This window comes from Coregonus clupeaformis, chromosome 27, assembly GCF_020615455.1.
Source record: "Coregonus clupeaformis isolate EN_2021a chromosome 27, ASM2061545v1, whole genome shotgun sequence".
NCBI classification, from domain to species: Eukaryota; Metazoa; Chordata; class Actinopteri; order Salmoniformes; family Salmonidae; genus Coregonus; species Coregonus clupeaformis.
This window is the reverse complement of record NC_059218.1, coordinates 4,535,311-4,557,208: the sequence shown is the minus strand read 5'-3', so window position 1 is coordinate 4,557,208 and position 21,898 is coordinate 4,535,311. Positions and strand designations below refer to the sequence as shown.

General features: G+C 45.4%; 1 protein-coding gene across 2 annotated transcripts in view; it reads left to right on the top strand.

Annotated features, from left to right (window-relative positions):
- Positions 1–3,946: 3,946 nt before the first annotated feature.
- Positions 3,947–21,898, top strand: part of LOC121541415 (protein zer-1 homolog) — a 66,820-nt gene continuing 48,868 nt past the window's right edge. Inside the window, exons 1-3 of one of the 2 annotated variants that reach the window (XM_041850404.2) lie at positions 3,947–4,066; positions 5,492–5,833; positions 6,153–6,303. In XM_041850404.2, coding sequence (XP_041706338.2) covers positions 5,667–5,833; positions 6,153–6,303 — 318 coding nt within the window. In that variant the 5' untranslated portion in view covers positions 3,947–4,066; positions 5,492–5,666. Of the gene's footprint in view, positions 4,067–5,488; positions 5,834–6,152; positions 6,304–21,898 lie in introns of both variants that reach the window. The other variant, XM_041850403.2, reaches the window with a different exon arrangement.

The following is a 21,898-nucleotide window of genomic DNA, read 5'->3' as shown; positions in this document are numbered from 1 at the left end:
GATGAATGCTCCATCCGTCTTCCAGTTCTTTGTGAACAAGGTGTTTCGGGACATGCTTGGTCGCGGTGTGGTGGTCTACATCGATGACATCCTGGTGTATTCCGCTAGGCGCGCCGAGCATGTGTCCCTGGTTCGCAAAGTACTGGTCCGACTGTTGGAAAATTACCTTTATGCCAATGCAGAAAAATATATGTTTTTCCAGCAGTCCGTCTCCTTCCTCTGATACCGCATTACCACCTCAGGTGTGGAGATGGAGGGAGATTGCATTTCAGCCGTGCGTAATTGGCAGACTCCAACCACGGTTAAGGAGGTGCAGTGCTTCCTTGGCTTCGCCAACTACTATCGGAGGTTTATCCGGGGCTTTGGCAAGGTCGCAGCTCCCATTACCTCCATGTTGAAGGGTGGGCCGTCCCGGCTCCGCTGGTCTGCTGAGGCTGACCTGGCCTTCAGAAAACTGCGGGGTCTGTTCACCTCAGCCCCGGTACTGGCCCACCCCGATCCATCACTACCGTTCGTAGTGCAGGTGGATGCGTCCGAGGTAGGGATGAGCGCTGTCCTGTCTCAACGCTCGGGCACGCCACCCAAACTCCGCCCCTGTGCGTTCTTCTCTAAGAAGCTCAGCCCGGCAGAGCAGAACTACGGCGTTGGTGATCGGGAGCTGTTGGCTGTTGTCCGAGCTTTGACCGTGTGGAGGCATCGGCTCGAAGGGGCGAAACACCCTTTCCTCGTCTGGACGGACCACCGTAACCTGGAGTACATCCGGGCAGCGAGGAGGCTGAATCCTCGCCAGGCCAGGTGGGCCCTATTCTTCACCCGGTTTGATTTCACTCTATCATACATTCCGGGTACGAAGAACGTGAAGGCAGATGCACTGTCCCGGCTGTATGACACAGAGGAGAGGCCCAGAGACAACACCCCCATACTCCAGGCCTCCTGCATTGTGGTGCCAGTAGTATGGGCGATGGACACGGATATAGAGCAGGCATTACGCACAGATCCATCTCCACCTCAGTGTCCAGCTGGGCTGCAGTACGTGCCTGCTCTTATCCGTGATCGTCTGATCTACTGGGCACACACGTCACCCTCCTCTGGTCACCCAGGTATGGGTCGTACAGTGCGCTGCCTGACCGGAAAGTACTGGTGGCCTACCTTGGCTAAGGATGTGAGGGTGTACGTCTCCTCCTGCTCGGTGTGTGCCCAGAGTAAGGCACCTAGGCACCTCCCAGCGGGTAAGTTACAACCTTTACCAGTTCCACAACGACCATGGTCTCACCTTAGTATTGATTTTTGACTGATCTTCCCCTCTCTCAAGGTAACACCACCATCCTGGTCATTGTGGACTGCTTCTCCAAGTCCTGCCGCCTCCTTCCTCTGCCCGGTCTCCCCACGGCCCTGAAAACTGCGGAGGCCCTGTTTACTCACGTCTTCCGGCACTACGGGGTACCAGAGGATATAGTGTCCGACCGAGGTCCCCAGTTCCTGTCCAAGGTCTGGAAGGCGTTCATGGAACGTCTGGGGGTCTTGGTCAGCCTGACCTCTGGGTTCCACCCCGAGAGAAATGGGCATATGGAACGGGTAAATCAGGATGTGGGTAGGTTCCTGCGGTCCTATTGCCAGGACCGGCCGGGGGAGTGGTCGGTGTTTTTGCCATGGGCAGAATATGCCCATAACTCTCTCCGCCACTCCTATACCAACCTAACACATTTCCAATGTGTTCTAGGTTACCAACTGGTTCTGGCACCGTGGCACCAGAGCCAGACCGAGGCTCCTGCGGTGGATGACTGGTTTCGGCGCGCGGAGGAGATGTGGGACGCTGCCCACGTTCACCTTCAGCGCGCCGTGCGTCGTCAGAAGGCCAACGCTGACCGCCACCACAGGGAGGCCCCGGTCTTCGTACCGGGGGATCGGGTCTGGCTCTCGACCCGGAATCTGCCCCTCCGCCTGCCCTGCCGGAAGCTGAGCCCGCGGTTTGTGGGGCCGTTCAAAGTCCTGAGTAGAATAAACAAGGTCACTAATAGGTTATTACTTCCCCCGATTATCATATTAACCCCTCGTTTCATGTGTCTCTCTTCAGGCCGGTGGTGGTTGGTCCGCTCCAGAGTCTGAGGTGTGGGAGGTTCCTCCACCTCCTCTGGACATCGAGGGGGCCCCGGCGTACTCGGTCCGTTCCATCCTGGATTCGATGTGCCTTCAGTACCTTGTGGGCCTTCAGTACCTTGTGGAGTGGGAGGGGTACGGTCCGGAGGAATGGTGCTGGGTCCCGGTGAGGGATATCCTCGATCTCTCCCTGTTGCGGGATTTCCACCGTCGCCATCCGGCTCGCCCTGCTCCGCGTCCTCCTCGCTGTCCCCGAGGCCGCGGTCGGCGCGCTGCTGGAGCTGCGCGTCAAGGGGGGGTACTGTCACGATTTCCTCCAAGGCTGCCTCCCCTCCTTGTTCGGGCAGGCTTCGGCGTTCGTCGTCACCGGTTTACTACTGCCGATCTGTAATAGACTATGGCAGTATAGCATATGGTTCGGCAGCCCGGACCTCATTGGAAAGGCTAGATGTCATACAGGGGCAAGGACTCAGAATATGTAGTGGGGCATTTCGGGCGTCCCCAGTGGCTGCATTACAGGTGGAGATTGGGGATATGCCATTGCAGATTAGGAGACAGCAGCTGGCAATTAATTATTGGGTCAACCTACAATGACATTGGGTGTCTCATCCTGCGAAAGGGATTTTACAGGCATGCTGGGAACATGAGCGAAGACAGAACACAAGCTTTGGGTGGGTGGGTAATACCCAGGCGAAGGAGATGGGACTGTATGGAAGGGAGTTTTGTCCAATGGTAGCTATTCCTGTAAATCCACCATGGCTACTCCCCCATCCAGTAGTTGATCTAGAAATGTTGGAGAGACTGCAGAAAGATAGGGAGAGTGTTGATCCATCTGATTTGTTTAAGAGACGTCTGGATACTATGTATCAGGATTTTGTGGCCATTTACACAGATGGTTCAAAAGATCCAAGGACAGGACGTACTGGGTCAGCATTTGCAGTGCAGGAATGTGGGGTGGAAGTCAGGAAACGTATTACAGATCATCTGGCTGTATATACGGCGGAGCTGATGGCCATACTGTTGGTGTTGCAGTGGGTGGAGGAAGTCAAACCAGACAGAGTAGTTATGTGCAGTGTTAATGAGTCTCCAGTCCTTTAGCTCATGCAGCAGACAAGACCTGCTTTATGAGGTGCTACAAACCCATGGCAGGATTAGACAGATGGGTATAGAGATAATATTTACTTGTGTCCCAGCCCATGTGGGGTGGAGGTGAAGGAGGCAGTTGATGTACTGGCTAAACAAGCACTTAGTAGTGGGGATGTTGATGTTGTAGTTTCAATGAGCAAGGCAGAGGCAAAAAGCCTGATATATACAGTGATGGTGCAGAGATGGCAGGAGCAGTGGAATAGAGATAATAAGGGCAGGCATTTATTTCAAGGACAGAGAAGTTGGGAAGGGGAGGATGTCAGGAATGGACAGAAGAGAGGAGGCTATTTTTACAAGATTAAGGGTGGGACACAGCCAGTTGAATAAGACATTAAATGTGATATGAAAGCATCCAACAGGAAAGTGTGATTATTGCCAGGAAACAGAGACAGTGGAGCATGTATTGTAACAGTGTGGGCAGTATCACAGGGAAAGTGTGAGGATGAGATCTAGTATGAGGGAGAAGGGGATACAGGAAATTAGTATAAAGAATATATTGAGTAGAACTTCATTACATATAGTCTCACATATTTTGATATCTTTTTTAAGAGCAACGGGGCTGGCAGGTAGGATTTATTTTCTCCCTGTCTCTGGCCCACACTCCAGTACAATAGGTGGCGGTAATGCACCATAACGTTGGATGCCAACCGCCGATATACCCCACTGAAGAAGAAGGACGCAATTCATAGCAACACAGGTGAACCGGAAGGGGAGGTTGTTTTGTTGACATCGGGCGAACACGAAAAACAGAGGAGAACATCAATTATAAAACAATTTAAAATTAATTGAATCAACCAAAGAACTACCCGTGTGCAAAGCTAAGGTATGACAGTGTCCGATAAACTGTGCAAATGAGCAATGTTGACAAATCCTGTATAAAGCTAGCTAGATCACCAAACATGTATTCACTAGCTAGCTATCTAATGTATCTAATTAACGTTAGTTACAATAGCTGAGCTAGCAAGCCAGCAATGGATTTGATGTAGCTAGGTATTTGTCATGGTTGCAGGTTACACTCTACATTTATGATGAAGACAGTTTCCCCTGTAAATATACAATCGTACTTGACACTTTTGATACAGCTACAGTAGTTAGTTAGTCAGCCATAGCGCACTGTACGCTCATCTGTAGCTGAGGACCGAACGCTCAACCCGGTTCTCATATCGAGGCCAGTTGAGCATTGGTAAATAGTTGCGCGATTTGCTAGCAACAACATTAACTGCGGTCCTTCCGCTGGGTGCTGAAATTCATACTTATAATAAAATATTTTATCGAATACAATCACCGACTTTTTCCAAATTTGTTTTGCTCAAATGGAGACATAATGGCTTTAAAGTACTATGTAAGCTGAGATTCAATTGGAGTTGAGCAACACAAACGAGGAAAAAGTCAGAGGTAGTTCTATTCCATACCTTTTTATTAAAAATATGATTTTCAGCACCCCGCGCAAGGGCTGTAGTTGTACAGGTAAGCGTTTTCAGAATTGACGTTTTTACAAGTATCAACTGATGGCGACTCAAAGTTGCTAGCAAATCGCGCGACCAGTTATCAATACTCAACTCCGCCTCGATATACGAGAACGGAGTTGAGCATTCCTCAGCTAGCTCATCTTTAACATAAACTAGCTGCCGTAGCTAACATTTTTTGACTTCCCCCGTCCATGACGTGGCTAGCTAATTATCTCAACAACAGCAGTTGGCTAGCCACTAGCTAGTTGACATAATAATTGGTTCTTGATCAATTTGTCGAGGTGTTTGTAGTTAGGTAGTTAACTAGTGCCATCAAATCAAATATAGCTGTCTAACGTTAATGCTTCTGAAGCAGCTAGCTAAATATGCAAGCTTGTTTCCGCAAACATTCTTAATGGAAGAACCACATTAATGTTATGGAAGCGAAGCCAGTCATTATATGTGCTGCCATTTGGATTTTACTAAATCCATTTACTTTGGACACGTAGCAGAAGAACTGGTATAAATTACACCTGCCAAGTCCCACTTGTTTAGATGTTGCTCAAATGGGAATGATTGCTTTATTTAGCGAACTAGCTAGCTAAATACTTTGTTTACAGTCATAATCATAATTTTTTTTATGACAATGTACAGTGTCAACAATGAGTTTAAGATAACTTGCATCATTAGACTGTAATTGCCGTTTCCCTAAACATGAAGTATATACTTTTTAGATATTTCTATCAAAGCAATGTTAAGTAGCCTAATGACAACAACTTGTCTTTATTTGTCTCCAGCAGCTTCTTGTAGACCTAACCCTGGAGCTAGGGAGGTCTTGAGCACACTGCCTCATCTGTGACCACCTCGTCTATCCCGATGCTTACCCTTTGATAGCTTCCCGGGAACCCACCCCCTGAGGCCACCTGCTTTGCCCTGTTGTCAAACATAGAGGGGAAGGGAGAAGCAGCAGCCGACATGGCGGCCAAAGCAGGGGACAACCCTGACAGCCTCATGGCACTGACCACAGCCTTCTGCCTGAGGAACCTGAGGAGGACCATGTGCTACCTGGGAGAGAGGAACAACCTTTGCCTGCGCTCAGACGTCTTCCTGCCCAGCGAAATCTGTGACAAACTGGTCAACACGTACGTATAATTGGGATTTGTAATGGGTGCTAATCCTGATGTTCAATTAATCACTGTCAGACTGGTTTTGCTTGTTGGTTTGCCAAATTTTTCACATTATGTTGCTATGGTTTTATGAGGTGTAAAATATGCTTTCATGATCAATCACTTTATTAGCAGCGGCTCATGAGCATTGATTTATGACTTGCAAAAAATCACAATGTATAATGTATGTAAATGAATTGTCATAAATGCCAACCATAGTTTGATACTATATATCAATTTGATCTTATATCTTGAATAATTATTTTTCTGCTGTTTTATGTATCCATCTTCACAGATACATGGAGCTGGTCCATACGGACAGTAACTTTGAGCCGCAGGACGGCTTCTTCCAGCTGTTCTCGGACCCGCACAGCACCAGGCTCACCCGGGTGCAGCTGAGGGAGGACTTTGTGCGTGACAGGGACCTGGAGGCCATTGGGAAACAGGTGGGACATTGTGGAGGTAGATTAGTCTGGTCCCAGTTCTGTTTGTGCTGTATAGCCCCTATGGACCATAGGAGTTGGCTATACAGTGCGCTAAAATGCCATACAGGAAATACAAAAGCAGAAAAGGCAGCAGGGGTACTCATGGGATTTTGAGTGATGGTGAATTAAAAAAATACATCGAAATCCCACGAGTGCCCCTGCTGCCTTTTTTGCTTGTGTTTTTCCTGCATGAAACGGGTGGGGTGGCAGTGTGGAGGGCGTTGGAATGGTTTCTCCAAGTACCTTAGGCCTAAGCTAACCTCTATACAAATAAGCCATGACAAAACCTTCTTTATAATCAGGACCAAAACAACAGCCAGACACACTGATGCAAAAAAAGTATAATTGTGTCCAATGGCAAAATTTTACTCATTAAAAAAAGCACATACAATGAGTGAACAAAGCATTAGGAACAACTGCTCTTTCCATGACAGACTGACCAGGTGAATGCAATGATCCCTTATTGATGTTGCCTGTTAAATCCACTTCCATCAGTGTAAGTGAAGGGGAGGAGACAGGTTAAAGAAGGATTTTTCAGCCTTGTGACAATTGAGACATGGTTTGTGTATTCATCCATTCAGAGGGTGAATGGGCAAGACAAAATATTTAAGTGCCTTTGAATGGGGTATGGTAGTAGGTACCAGGCACACTGGTTTGAGTGTGTCAAGAACTGCAATGCTGTTCAAAAGGACAACCAGACAACTTAACACAACTGTGGGAAGCATTGGAGTCAACATGGGCCAGCATCCCTGTGGAACGCTTGTAGAGTCCATGCTGTTCAGAGGACTAAAGGGGTGCAAGTCAATATTAGGAAGGCATTCCTAATGCTTTGTACATTGTGTATAGTAAGCAAAATACTAATGCTAGTAATTCAACTGTCATTTAATAATAAGAATAATTAATTAGCAAAAATGCATTATTTCATAACAAAATGTGGTGCAAAACGACTCACTGTATAATAATTGTTGTACGCAAAGATTCAAACCAACTGTCCAGTGTTAACACATTTTATATAGTAATAGACCTTGACATGAAGGCCTGTCCATTGTATGTAATGGTTGGGGGAGACCTTGGTAATGGACACCTGTCACCTTGTGTAGGATATCCACTGCCATTGTATCATCCAACCCTCCCAATTGGAGGACGGGGACCAAGTGGTGTCCTGTTTTCACTAATCACCCTGTATTCAAAGTTTAGTTTATTGTCATGGTGTACAACATTGGCAGCTAAGAACTGAATTGCAGTGTACAGTCCATACCTAAATAAATAAACAAATAATTAAATAAACAAATCAAGTGCTAAATGTTCTTGTGAGGTAGGGAGCATCACAGTCATAGCCAGGGGTAAGCCTTGGGAGCCTCGATCAGGGTCAGTCTGGTCTGGTCTTGGAGCGATGATGACTGTGGTCCAGAGCCGTTAAACAGCGCAGTCTGGTCTCTGTAGCTAGAAAGCTACTCCTCGACCACCACTGATCTCGCAGCACCCACCTGGGTCATGCCCCAGCAGCCAATGGTGTGCCGAAAGGCTCTCCGCACCTCAGCGGTAGTCTAAAGCAGCCCCGTAGTTTTCCCGAGCATTTGTGCACATCTCTGCTGTACTCTTGCTTAGGGCTTCTCCGCTCAAAAAACATAACACGCTAGCCAGTTAGCTAGCTTGCCAAACCAACCCTCCATCTGATCTTACTTGACAGTTTTATAATTAAATACACTGTTAATAATACAAATTTAAAAATGCAATCAAAAACAACACAAATTACTAATATTTACAGAATTTACTGTAGCGATTATGCAATGCTGCCTTTACGGTGTCACTCTGTAGGCTAATTCTGTAGGTTAATTCCTTACTTCCTTGACATGCATGCACCATTTTGTAAAATGTATTTAACCTTTATTTTGACAGGGAGGAAATGTTGAGACCAAGGTCTCTTTTCCAGGTGAGCCCTGTATATCACAACAATACATATCAAAATACCATGGCATCAAATCAGCCTCTAAAGTTCATTGCACGCGAGATGGCGCTGTCGAGCAAGATGAACAACATTGAGCAAGCAAACACGAAGTCGAGATCGCAGAGGACAGTTCCTGCGAGCAGAGGATGAGTGCTGCGAGCGCACAGACCAGTCGAGAGCGCAGGAATTTGGTCCAGAGAGCAGAGGATGTGCCCTGCGTGCGGACATGCCAAACTTGAGAGCTTGCAAGTGTGACTTTGGGGGAGCCGAACATCATTGCCGAGATTCAAAAAGAAAAATGCCTGAATCAAAAGAATATAAAACCGCAAGCAAAGAAACGTGTAAATGTTTTTATTTGAAAGCATCAAATTGTCGAACAATAGTCACGTCTTTGTCAAGTTTTCACTCTCAATTTCTCAAGTTGCTCTCTCTCATGTCTTGGTATCTTTGGGTATTTTTTCTCGATTTGGATTTCAGGTTGGTGGGGGGCGGGCTTAGTGGTGGTGCGTGTCTAGAATGGTCACTTACACTGGAGTGATGGGCGAACTAACAAATGCTTGCCCTTGACCTGTCCAGTGGGTCGTCAATAGTTGCCACAGCCACAAAGTCAGAAGGCCCTCCTACTCGACCAATCAGATGAGGGAATGTGTATGCCGGTTTACGGTTCGTAGGAACCGACCAATCGGATGAGGGAGTGTCATGACGCATATGCCGACCGACTTGCAGGGGCAGACGAAAGACATGCATTTATTGTATCTATTGCTCCATCAATGATTCAGTTATTTATTAGATATAGTAAAACCAACCGTTTATAAATGCAAAGTGTTAATCAGATGTCTTATTCAAACTCGGCTTGCAAGCGTATCATGTTTGCCCTTAATCATAGTTACTTGTCTTAAATCAAAATAGGTTTATTCCAATATCTGCATTGTTTTTTAAATGGCAGCATGTAGACAAACAAATGTACATATCTTTAGTTCTTTTTTTTTTTTTTCTTAATCCACAAATAAGTTTCACAGAAATGTACATTTTAGAAAATGGCAGATGTTTTTGGGCTGATTTAAGTTACACTACAAGTATGTGGACACCTACTTGTCGAACATCTCATTCCAAAATCATTGGCATTAATATGGAGTTGGTCTCCCCTTTGCTGCTATAACATCCTCCGCACTTCTGGGAAGGCTTTCCACTAGATGATGGAACATTGCTGCTGGGTCTTGCTTCTATTCAGCCACAAGAGCATTAGTGAGGTCGGGCACTGATGCTGGGCGATTAGGCCTGGCTCACAGTCGGCGTTCCAATTCATCCCAAAGCTGTTCGATGGGGTTGAGGTCAGGGCTCTGTGCAGGCCAGTCAAGTTCTTCCACACCGATCTCGACAAACCATGTATGTATGGACCTCGCTTTGTGCACGGGGGCATTGTCATGCTGAAACAGGAAAGGGCATTCCCCAAACTGTTGCCACGAAGTCGGAAGCACAATATTGTCTAGAATGTCATTGTATACTCTAGCGTTAAGATTTCTAAGGGGCCATGAAAAAGGGCCCCAGACCATTATTCCTCCTCCACCAAACTTTACAGTTGTCACTATGTATTCGGGCAGGTAGCGTTCTCCTGGCATCTGCCAAACCCAGAATCCAGAGGCAGTTTGGAACTTGGTAGTGTTACAACCGAGGACAGATTATTTGTACGCGCTACGCGCTTCAACACTTGGTGGTCCCATTCTGTGAGCTTGTGTGGCCTACCCCTTCGTGGCTGAGCCGTTGTTGTTCCTAGACATTTCAATTTCACAATAACAGCACTTACAGTTGACCGGGGCAGATTTATGTAGATTGCATGGCTGTGTGCTCGATTTTATACACCTGTCAGCAACGGGTGTGGCTGAAATAGCCGAATCCACTAATTTGAAGGGGTGTCCACATACTTTTGTACTGTTTAAATGTGCAAAAAAATAACAAATGTATCATTCAACGTAAGATTCCACCTAAAATGACATGAACTCTGTCCCAATTAATCTCAGCTCAACTCCTCACTTCCTACTCGCATCCTTCTCAAAACCCATTGGAGGTCTGAGGGGAGGAACCTTGGGTCCTCTCTTCCGATGGGGTTTTAGGAGGAAGCACGTTAAAAGGCAAGGAATCGAGGAAAGATAAAATGGCACCGAGCTGTTGCATGTTTGCCTCAATATGGAATGGCAGACCTCACTGTGTGTTAAGGCAGGTCGCCTATTGAAGAATGCACTGGGTGATATAGGAGCTGATACAGGTTGCTGGTGTCCCGGTAATAAGAGGACAAGGATAGGGAAAGAGACTTTAGGTTCCAGTTTAGAGAGATTTAGCTCCCATTTATTTGTCCCAAACAATGATCCATTTAATTTCCATATGTTTGTGGTTGGATATTGGACACACAGATAAAGGAAATCAAAGGGATAAATGCTGGAGAGTTCTTCCAAGGCATGGTTTGTTTGACACTGAGCTAAAAGACAAAGGAAACTCTGGTATTTATTAAGTGACTTGGTTGCAGGTGCGTTTAGAGCAAAGAGATGTATAGTGGTCTCTAGTGCCCAAAAGCCTATCTTAACATGGGCAGTGCTGATACTTTGCGATCTCTATACATATCTGTGGCTCAGAGGTGCCTGCAGTTAAAGGAAAAGTTAACCAAAAAGTCAAATTAAAGTGACAGTTCCCTAAAAAGTATTTAAAAAATGTGAGCCTTTTCTACAGCCGCCTCCATAAACGGTCTCTGCTGGTTTTGCTCTTACACCTCAAAGGCTCTAAGCGGCCTGGTTTAATCCAGGTTGTCCTTGACCTCAGGCAAGGGAATCAGACGGGTCACTGGTCTGAGGTGGGTATGAAGTTGTCCCAAATGCGGTCAGCCAGGATTTGGCTATGGCGCATTCGGAAAGTATTCATACATCTTCCCTTTTTCCACATTTTGTTCCGTTTAATTCTAAAATTGATTAAATAAAAAAATGTCATTAATCTACACACAATACCCCATAATGACCAAGCAAAAACAGGTTTTTAGAAATGTTTGCAAATGTATTAAAAATAAAAAACTGAAATACCTTATTTACACAAGTATTCAGACCCTTTGCTATGAGACTCGAAATTGAGCTCAGGTGCATCCTGTGTCTCTTGATCATCCTTGAGCTGTTTCTACAACTTGATTAGACATGATTTGGAAAGGCACACACCTGTCTATATAAGGTCCCACAGTTGACAGTGCATGTCTGAGCAAAAACCAAGCCATGAGGTCGAAGGAATTGTCCGTAGGCGGTTCTGCCAGGTCTGGAATTGGGTGGGATCAGAAAATTTGGTGCTGGGAGATACTGTGACATAGAGGCAGTAGGTTACCTTCTTCAGCTCCTATGTTGCCTCTTCCAGCATTGGAGTTGACGGCCAGGTTGGGCATGCTGGCGGCTCAGAGACAGGGACAGACTGGGCCCCCTGGCATTTATTTAGGTGGGTGTGGCCCAGAAAGCTGAGATGGGTTGGTAACCTAACCAGACTGTGAAGGCTGGAGTGGGTATTGGGTCTGGGCCCCACTGGTAAACAGTGAAAGTTGAGGTGAAATTTGGGACTGACTTTGCAGGTCTGGCTGAGGTGGGTTCAGCAACATCCTTTGACAACGCCGGTTAAGGTGGGGCTTGTTTGTAGACCCCACTGGTGGTCAGCGGATGTGGAGGTTGGTTCGGAAAGTATTCAGACCCGTTGACTTTTTCCATATTTTGTTACGTTACAGCCTTATTCTAAAATGGATTAAATTGTTCTTTTACCCCTCATCAATCTACACACAATACCCCATAATGACAAAGCAAAAACAGGGTTTTAGAAAAAACTGATATGACATTTACATAAGTATTCAGACACTTTACTTTGTTGAAGCACCTTTGGCAGCGATTACAGCCACAAGTCATCTTGGGTATGAATGTACAAGCTTGGCACAGTTGTATTTGGGGAGTTTATCCCATTCTTCTCTGCAGATCCTCTCAAGCTCTGTCAGGTTGGATAAGGAGCGTCGCTGCACAGTTATTTTTAGGTCTCTCCAGAGATGTTCGATCGGGTTCAAGTCCGGGCTCTGTATTTTGTATTTATTATGGATCCCCATTAGCTGCTGCCAAGGTAGAATTAAGGCAGTTATACAATTTTAAAAACATAACAATACATTCATTACAGAATTCACAACACACTAAGTGAGTGGCTGGACCACTCAAGGACATTGAGACTTGTCCCGAAGCCACTCCTGCATTGTCTTGGCTGTGTGCTTAGGGTCATTGTCCTGTTGGAAGGTGAACCTTCACCCCAGTCTGAGGTCCTGAGCGCTCTGAAGCAGGTTTTCATCAAGAATCTCTCTGTACTTTGCTCTGTTCATCTTTCCCTCGATCCTGACTAGCCTCCCAGTCCCTGCTGCTGAAAAACATCCCCACAGCATGATGCTGCCACCACCATGCTTCACGGTAGGGATGGTATAGGCCAGGTGATGAGCGGTGCCTGGTTTCCTCCAGAGGTGACGCTTGGCAGTCAGGCCAAAGAGTTCAATCTTGGTTTCATCAGACCAGAGAATCTTGTTTCTCATGGTCTGAAAGTCCTTTAGGTGCCTTTTGGCAAACTCCATGCGGGCAGTCATGTGCCTTTTACTGAGAAGTGGCTTCCGTCTGGCCACTACCATAAAGGCCTGATTGGTGGAGTGCTGCAGAGATGGTTGTACTTCTGGAAGGTTCTCCCATCTCCACAGAGGAACTCTGGAGCTCTGTCAGAGTGACCATCAGGTTCTTGGTCACCTCCCTGACCAAGGCCATTCTCCCTCGATTGTTCAGTTTGCCGGGCGGCCAATTCTAGGAGGAATTGGTGGTTCCAAACTTCTTCCATTTAAGAATGATGGAGGCCACTGTGTTCTAGGGGACCTTCAATGCTGCAGAAATGTTTTGGCACCCTTGCCCAGATCTGTGCCTCGACACAATCCTGTCTCGGAGCACTACGGACAATTCCTTTCAACCTTATGGCTTTGTTTTTGGTCTGACATGCACTGTCAACTGTGGGACCTTATATAGACAGATGTGTGCCTTTCCAAATCATGTCCAATCAATTGAATTTTACCACAGGTGGACTTCAATCAAGTTGTAGAAACATCTAAAATCAAATCAAATTTGATTTGTCACATACACGTGTTTAGGAGATGTTATAGCGGGTGTAGCGAAATGCTTGTGCTTCTAGCTCCGACAGTGCAGTAATATCTAACAAGTAATATCTAACAATTTCACAACATATACCTAATACACACAAAACTAGTAAGGAATGGAATTTAAGAAAATATACATATATGGACAAGCAATGACAGAGCGGCATGGACTAAGATACAGTAGAATATTATAGAATAGAATGCAGTATATACATATGAGATGAGTAGTGCAAGATATGTAAACATTATTCAAGTAACTGTAAACATTATTATTAAAGTGACTAGTGTTCCATTTCAGAAAGTGGCCAGTGATTTCAATAGGCAGCAGCAGCCTCTGATGTGCTAATGATGGCTATTTAACAGTCTGATGGCCTTGAGATGGAAGCTGTTTTTCATTCTCTCGGTCCCAGCTTTGATGCACCTGTACTGACCTCGCCTTCTGGATGATAGCGGGCGAACAGGCAGTGGCTCGGGTGGTTGATGTCCTTGGTGATCTTTTTGGCCTTCCTGTGACATCGGGTGCTGTATGTGTCTTGAAGGGCGGGTAGTTTGCCCCCGATAATGCGTTCGGCAGACCGCACCACCCTCTGGAGAGCCCTGAGGTTGCGGGTGGTGCAGTTGCCGTACCAGGTGGTGATACAGCATGGACAGGATGCTCTCAATTGAACATCTGTAAAAGTTTGTGAGGGTTTTAGGTGCCAAGCCGAATTTCTTTAGCCTCCTGAGGTTGAAGAGGCTCTGTTGCGCCTTCTTCACCACAGCAGGCTGCTCCGAGTGCCTTTCCTCCGCCGGCGATGTTTTGGGTCAGCCACTGGAATCAGTTCAGTTGCCCTGGGGAGAGCAAACAAAGGATCTGCTTCGGGAAAGTAGTATTCCTGGTCGTAATGCTGGTGAGTTACTGCAGCTCTGATATCCAATAGTTTTCCCCGGCTGTATGTAATGATACAAAACACTTTCTGTGCTAATAATGTAAAAAATAATACATAAAAAAACAAAATACTGCAAAGTTTCCTTAGAGCTAGTCGCGAGGCCGCCATCTTCGTCGGCGCCAGGTCTATGTTCGCCAGGTCATCTCAAGGATGATCAATTGAAACAGGATGCACCTGAGCTCAATTTCGAGTCTCATAGCAAAGGGTCTGAGTACTTATGTAAATAAGGTATCTCTGTTTTTTATTTTTTATACATTTGCAAAAATGACTAAACCTGTTTTTTGCTTTGTCATTATGGGGTATTGTCTGTAGATTGAGATTTTTTTATCCATTTTAGAATAAGGCTGTAACGTAACAAAATGTGGAAAAAGGGAAGAGGTCTGAATACTTTCCGAATGCACTGTAGGTGGGATTTGAGTTTGGACCCTACTGGTCTGTGGATGAGGAGGTGGTTTCGGTCATTGTGTAGGAAGAGGCCGATAAGGTGATGGTGAAGTGAGACCGTGGTGATGGTGTGATCCTGTGATCCATCCTGATCTACAACCTGCAACTCCTCTTCTGACTCCAGATCTTGAACCGGCAACTCCTCCTGATCTGGATCTTGACCCTGTGACTCACCCTGTGACTTTTCCCTGGCAGAGGGGAATTACAACAGGAGAGGTTGTGGTGTTATGCCTGCTCCTGTAAGCCTCTCTTCTAGCTGTTGAAGAGGGCCATGAGCTCTATGGTGGGGGGAGGCTCAACCCTCTGCTGTTGCCCTGGGGCAGGTTCACCGTCAACCTTTTGGGGTGGGGGGTATTACAAAAAAAAACATTTGAATTTGGCCTTACTGCTATTAGCCCATATAAATGCATTGAATAACAGATTCATACATGGAAAAACAGATAGTCCAAAACAAAATCAAAATGTTTTTTGTTGTTGAAGTTTCTGTCCTATATCTGAGAGATTTAAGAAGTATCAGGAAACTTTTTGTTGTTGTTGTTGACACATTTACATTTTAGTCATTTAGCAGACGCTCTTATCCAGAGCGACTTACAGGAGCAATTAGGGTTAAGTGCCTTGCTCAAGGGCACATCGACAGATTTTTCACCTAGTCGACTTGGGGATTAGAACCAGCAACCTTTCGGTTACTGGCACAACGCTCTTAACCACTAAGCCACCTATTTTTTTAGGCACTGAACTACTTCCATATATACTTTCAGTCATGTTTTTTTAACTGGTACCTTCAAGCGACGCTTGTGGGCATCCTAGAGCAAAACGTACGTGTTTGTGAGATTATCACCTTTCCATTGAGGGGTCATAATAGTTTGTAGGCCAAACCATTCAGACGCTACAGGCGTTTTTGTGAGTAGACCGATTTTCGGGATGTCTCATGCTCTGAGAAACACCGCTGTAGCTCTGCCACCTTTCACCGCAGATGTGGAAGGCTGATATCGGAGACGCAGCCTAACCGTTTCACGCGAGTTCCAAATTAGAGAACGACCAATATGTTTTTTTTTAAGGGCTGTACCCGAATTATTATGATTATGATAAAAAATAAATTGGCGGGGGTTAAGGAGGAAGATATTCATTATCATTCAATTTGGATGACAACATTTCCCAGAGGCATTAATGCATACATTTTAATATCAAAAATCAAAATCAAAATAAATGTGGTTTTGGCAAAATCAATGATTTTATTTGAATGGTAAATCTCTTGATAAACTAGGTAAATTAAGATGGCATAGGCCTACTCACAATACAGGTGAATGCATATTCAGTAGGAGTGTGTGCATACATTGAATTATTGAGCTTGTTTTGGCTGATCAGTGTCAGAGTCTATGGTGCTACAGATGACAACCTGTTTGCCTAGTATTTGGGACTTATTAGCCTACTGATCAACAACATTTGCATAAAGACATTACTCCAGCATGTATTTATTATGGATCCAAGGCAGCAGCTACTCTTCCTGGGGTCCATCAAAAATGTTAAAACATAAAAATTCACAACAGATTTCATAACACATTAAGTGTGTGCCTTCAGGCCATTACTCTACTACCACATATCAACAACACAAAATCCATGTGTACGTGTGTATAGTGTGTATGTTATCGTGTGTGTGTATGCATGTGTCTGTGACTATGTTTGTCTCTTCACATTCCCCGCTGTCCCATAAGGTGTGTTCTATCTGTTTTTAAAATCTGATTTTACTGCTTGCATGAGTTACTTGATGTGGAATAGAGTTCCATGTAGTCATGGCTCTATGTAGTACTGTCCGCCTCCCATAGTTTGTCCTGGACTTGGGGACTGTGAAGAGACCTCTGGTGGCATGTCTTGTGGGGTATGCATGGGTGTCCAAGCTCTGTGCTAGTAGTTTAAACAGACAGCTCGGGGCATTCAATCAATCAAATGTATTTATAGAGCCGTTTTACGTCAGCAGATGTCACAAAGTGCTATACAGAAACCCAGCCTAAAACCCCAAACAGCAATTAATGCAGATGTAGAAGCACGGTGGCTAGGAAAAACTCCCAAGAAAGAGGAACCAGGCTCTGAGGGGTGGCCAGTCCTCTTCTGGCTGTGCCGGCTGGAGATTATAAGAGTACATGGCCATTAAGGCCAGATTGTTCTTCAAGATGTTCAAAAGTTCATAGATGACCAGCAGGGTCAAATAATAATCAGTGGTTGTAGAGGGTGCAACAGGTCAGTACCTCAGGAGTAAATGTCAGTTGGCTTTTCATAGCCGAGCATTCAGAGGTCGAGACAGCAGGTGCGGTAGAGAGAGAGATAGAGAGAGAGTCGAAAATAGCAGGTCCGGGACAAGGTAGCACGTCCGGTGAACAAGTCAGGGTTCCCTAGCCACAGGCAGAACAGTTGAAACTGGAGCAGTAGCACGGCCAGGTGGACTGGGGACAGCCAGGAGTCGTCAGGCCAGGTAGTCCTGAGGCATGATCCTAGGGCTCAGGTCCTCCGGGAGGGGAGAGAGAGAGATAATTAAAGGGAGCATACTTAAATTCACACAGGACACCAGATAAGACAGGAGAATTACACCAGATATAACAGACTGACTCTAGCCGCCTGGCACATAGGCTATTGCAGCATAGATACTGGAGACTTGAGACGGGTGTGTCGGGGGACACTGTGGTCCCGTCCGACGATACCCCCTGACAAGGCCAACCAGGCAGGATATAACCCCACCCACTTTGCCAAAGCATAGCCCCCACACCACTAGAAGGATATCAACAGACCACCAACTTACTACCCTGAGACAAGGCTGAGTATAGCCCACAAAGATCTCCTCCACCGCACGAGCTCGAGGGGGCGCAAAACCGGACAGGAAGATCACGTTAGTGACTCAACCCACTCAAGTGACGCACCCCTCCTAGGGACGGCATGGAAGAACACTAATAAGCCAGTGACTCAGCCCCTGTAATAGGGTTAGAGGCAGACAATCCCAGTGGAGAGAGGGGAGCCGGCCAGGCAGAGACCGCAAGGGCGGTTTGTCGCTCCAGTGCATTTCGTTCACCTTCGCACCTCTTGGCCAGACTACACTCAATCATAGGACCTACTGAAGAGATGAGTCTTCAGTAATGACTTAAAGATCAAGACCGAGTCGGTGTCTATCATATGGATAGGCAGACCATTCCATAAAAATTTAGCTCTATAGGAGAAAGCCCTGCCTTCAGCTGTTTGCTTAGACATTCTAGGGACAATAAGGAGGCCTGTGTCTCGTGAACGTAGCGCACGTATAGGTATGTACGGCAGGACCAAATCGGAGAGATAGGTAGGAGCAAGCCCGTGTAATGCTTTGTAGGTTAGCAGTAAAACCTTGAAATTAGCCCTAGCCTTAAAAGGAAGCCAATATAGAGAGGCTAGCACTGGAGTAATATGATCAATTTTTTTTGTTCTAGTCAGGATTCTAGCAGCCGTGTTTAGCACTAACTGAAGTTTTATTTAGTGCTCTATCCATAATTTTTGGACAAAAAGTTTCTGATTTTTGCAATGTTACGAAGGTGGAAAAAAGCTGTCCTTTTAAATATTCTTGATATGTTCGTCAAAAGAGAGATCAGGATCCAGAGTAACGCAGAGATCCTTCAGTTTTTTTTGAGACGACTGTACAACCATCAAGATTAATTGTCAGATCCAACAGCAGATCTCTTTGTTTCTTGGGACCTAGAACTAGCATCGCTGTTTTGTCAGAGTTTAAAAGTTTACAAAATTCCGCCATCCACTTCCATATGTCTGAAACACAGGCTTCCAGGGTAGGGCTTCACCATGTTTCATTGAAATGTACAGCTGCGTGTCGTCCGCATAGCAGTGAAAGTTAACATTGTGTTTCCGAATGACATCACAAAGAGGTAGAATATATAGTGAAAACAATAGTGGTCCTAAACAGAACCTTGAGGAACGCCAAAATGTACAATTGATTTGTCAGAGGACAAACCATCCACAGAGACAAAATGATATATTTCCGACAGATAAGATATAAACCAGGCAAGAACTTGTCCGTGTAGACCAATTAGGGTTTCTAATCTCTCCAAAAGAATGTGGTGATCGATGGTGTCAATAGCAGCACTAAGGTCTAGAAGCACGAGGACAGATGCAGAGCCTTGGTCTGACGCCATTAAAAGGTCATTTACCACCTTCACGAGTGCAGTCTCAGTGCTATGATGGGGTCTAAAACCAGACTGAAGCGTTTTGTATACATGATTAGTCTTCAGGAAGGCTGCGCAACAGCTTTTTCTAAACTTTTTGAGAGGAATTGGAGATTCGATATAGGCTGATTCGTTTTGGTTTGGATTTTTCAAGAGAGGGTTTATTACTGCCACTTTTAGTGAGTTTGGTACACATCCGGTGGACAGGGAGCCATTTATTATGCTCAACATAGGAGGTACAAGCACAGGAAGTTGCTCTTTCAGTAGTTTAGTTGGAAAAGGGTCCAGTATGCAGCTTGAGGGTTTAGAGGCCATGGCTATTTTCATGAATGTGTCAAGAGATATAGGATTAAAAAACTTGAGTGTCTCCATTGATCCTAGGTCCTGGCAGTTCTGTGCAGACTCAGGACAACTGAGCTTTGGAGAAATATGCAGATTCAAAGAGGAGTCTGTAATTTGCTTTCTATTGATCATGATCTTTTCATCAAAGAAGTTAATGAATTTATCACTGCTGAAGTGAAAGCTATCCTCTCTTGTTGAATGCTGCGTTTTAGTTAGCTTTGCGACAGCATCAAAAAGAAATGTTGGATTGTTCTTATTCTCCTCAATTAGGTTGGAAAAATAGGATGATCGAGCAGCAGTGAGGGCTCTTCGATATTGCACAGTACTGTCTTTCCAAGCTAGTCGGAAGATTTCCAGTTTGATGGAGCGCCATTCCGTTCCAATTTTCTGGAAGCTTGCTTCAGGGCTCGGGTATTTTCTGTATACCAGGGAGTACATTTCTTGTGACAAATGTTTTTTGTTTTTAGGGGTGCGACTGCATCTAGGGTATTACGCAAGGTTACATTAAAATTCTCAGTTAGGTGGGTAACCAATTTTTGTACTCCGACGTACTTGGGTAGGTGGAAGGAGTCCGGAAGGGCATCTTGGAATCTTTGGGTTGTCAGAGAATTTATAGCACGGATTTTGATGATCCTTGGTTGGTCTGAGCAGATTATTTGTTGCGATTGCAAACGTAATAAGATGGTGGTCCTATAGTCTAGGATTATGAGGAAAAACATTTAGATCCACTATATTTATTCCATGGGACAAAACTAGATCCAGGGTATGACTGTGGCAATGAGTAGGTCCGGAGACATGTTGGACAAAACCCATTGAGTCGATGATGGCTCCGAAAGCCTTTTGGAGTGGGTCTGTGGACTTTTCCACGTGAATATTAAAGTCACCATGAATTAGAATATTATCTGCCATGACTACAAGGTCCGATAGGAATTCAGGGAACTCGGTGAGGAACGCTGTATACGGCCCAGGAGGCCTGTAAACAGTAGCTATAAAAAGTGATTGAGTAGGCTGCATAGATTTCATGACTAGAAGCTCAAAAGACAAAAACTGAGTCTATTTTTTGGTAAATTGAAATTTGCTGTCAAGAATGTTCGCAACACCTCCACCTTTGCGGGATGCGCGGGGGATATGGTCACTAGTTTAACCAGGAGGAGAGGCATCATTTAACACAGTAAATTCATCAAGCCAATCACATCCAGATTATGATCTGTGATTAGTTCATTGACTATGACTGCCTTGGAAGTGGGGGATCTAACATTAAGTAACCACATTTTGAGATGTGAGATCACAATATCTTTCAATAATGACAGGAATGGAGGAGGTCTTTATTCCAGTGAGATTGCGAAGGCGAACACCGCCATGTTTTGTTTTGCTCAACCTAGATCAAGGCACAGACGCGGTCTCAATGGGGATAGCTGAGCTGACTACACTGACTGTGCTAGTGGCAGACTCCACTAAGCTGACAGGCAGGCTAACAGCCTGCTGCCTGGCCTGCACCCTATCTCATTGTGGAGCTAGAGTAGTTAGAGCCCTGTCTATGTTGGTAGATAAGATGAGAGCACCCCTCCAGCTAGGATGGAGTCCGTCACTCCTCAGCAGGCCAGGCTTGGTCCTGTTTGTGGGTGAGTCCCAGAAAGAGGGCCAATTATCTACAAATTCTGGGAGGGGTCCAGTGACAATTACTTGATGCCGACACATCTTTCTAGCTGATTTACACGCTGAAGCTATGTTGCTCTTGGTGACCTCCGACTGTTTCATCCTAACATCTTTGGTGCAGACGTGGATAACAATATCCTTATACTCTCTACACTCGCCAGTGTTAACCTTAGCCAGCACCATCTTCAGATTAGCTTTTACGTTGGTAACCCTGCCCCCTGGTAAACAGTGTATGATCGCTGGATGATTATTGCGGGTAATGTTACACCACTAGACAGATGGTCCATTGCTGAAAATGGTGCATGTTCAAAATGATAACCAGCTAACGTTAGCTAGCTACGTTGGCAATTAGCTCCTATCTGATATCTTAGCACCATGTTTATCTAACCAGCTAGCTAGCATAGTAGCTAATATAGCTAGCTAGCTAACACCACAGATAAAAGGTTTAGTAATCGTAATCTTTGCTTGTCACAGACCTGCTTTTTTCAACTCTGTCTCTCTACCGCACCTGCTATTTCAACCTCTAAATGCCCGGCTATTAAAAGCCAAGTGACATTTACTCCTGATGTACTGACCTGTTGCAACCTCTACAACTACTGTGACTATTATTTGACCCTGCTGGTCATCTATGAACGTTTGAACATCTTGGAAGAAAACCTGGCCTTAATGGCCATATACTGTTATAATCTCCACCTGGCACAGCCAGAAGGGGACTGGCCACCCCTCAGAGACTGGTTCCTCTCTAGGTTTCTTCCTGGGTCTCTGCCTTTCTAGGGAGCTTTTCCTAGCCACCGTGCTTCTACATCGCGTTGCTTGCTGTTTGGGGTTTTAGGCTGGGTTTCTGTAGAGCACTCTTTGATTGATTGAACAG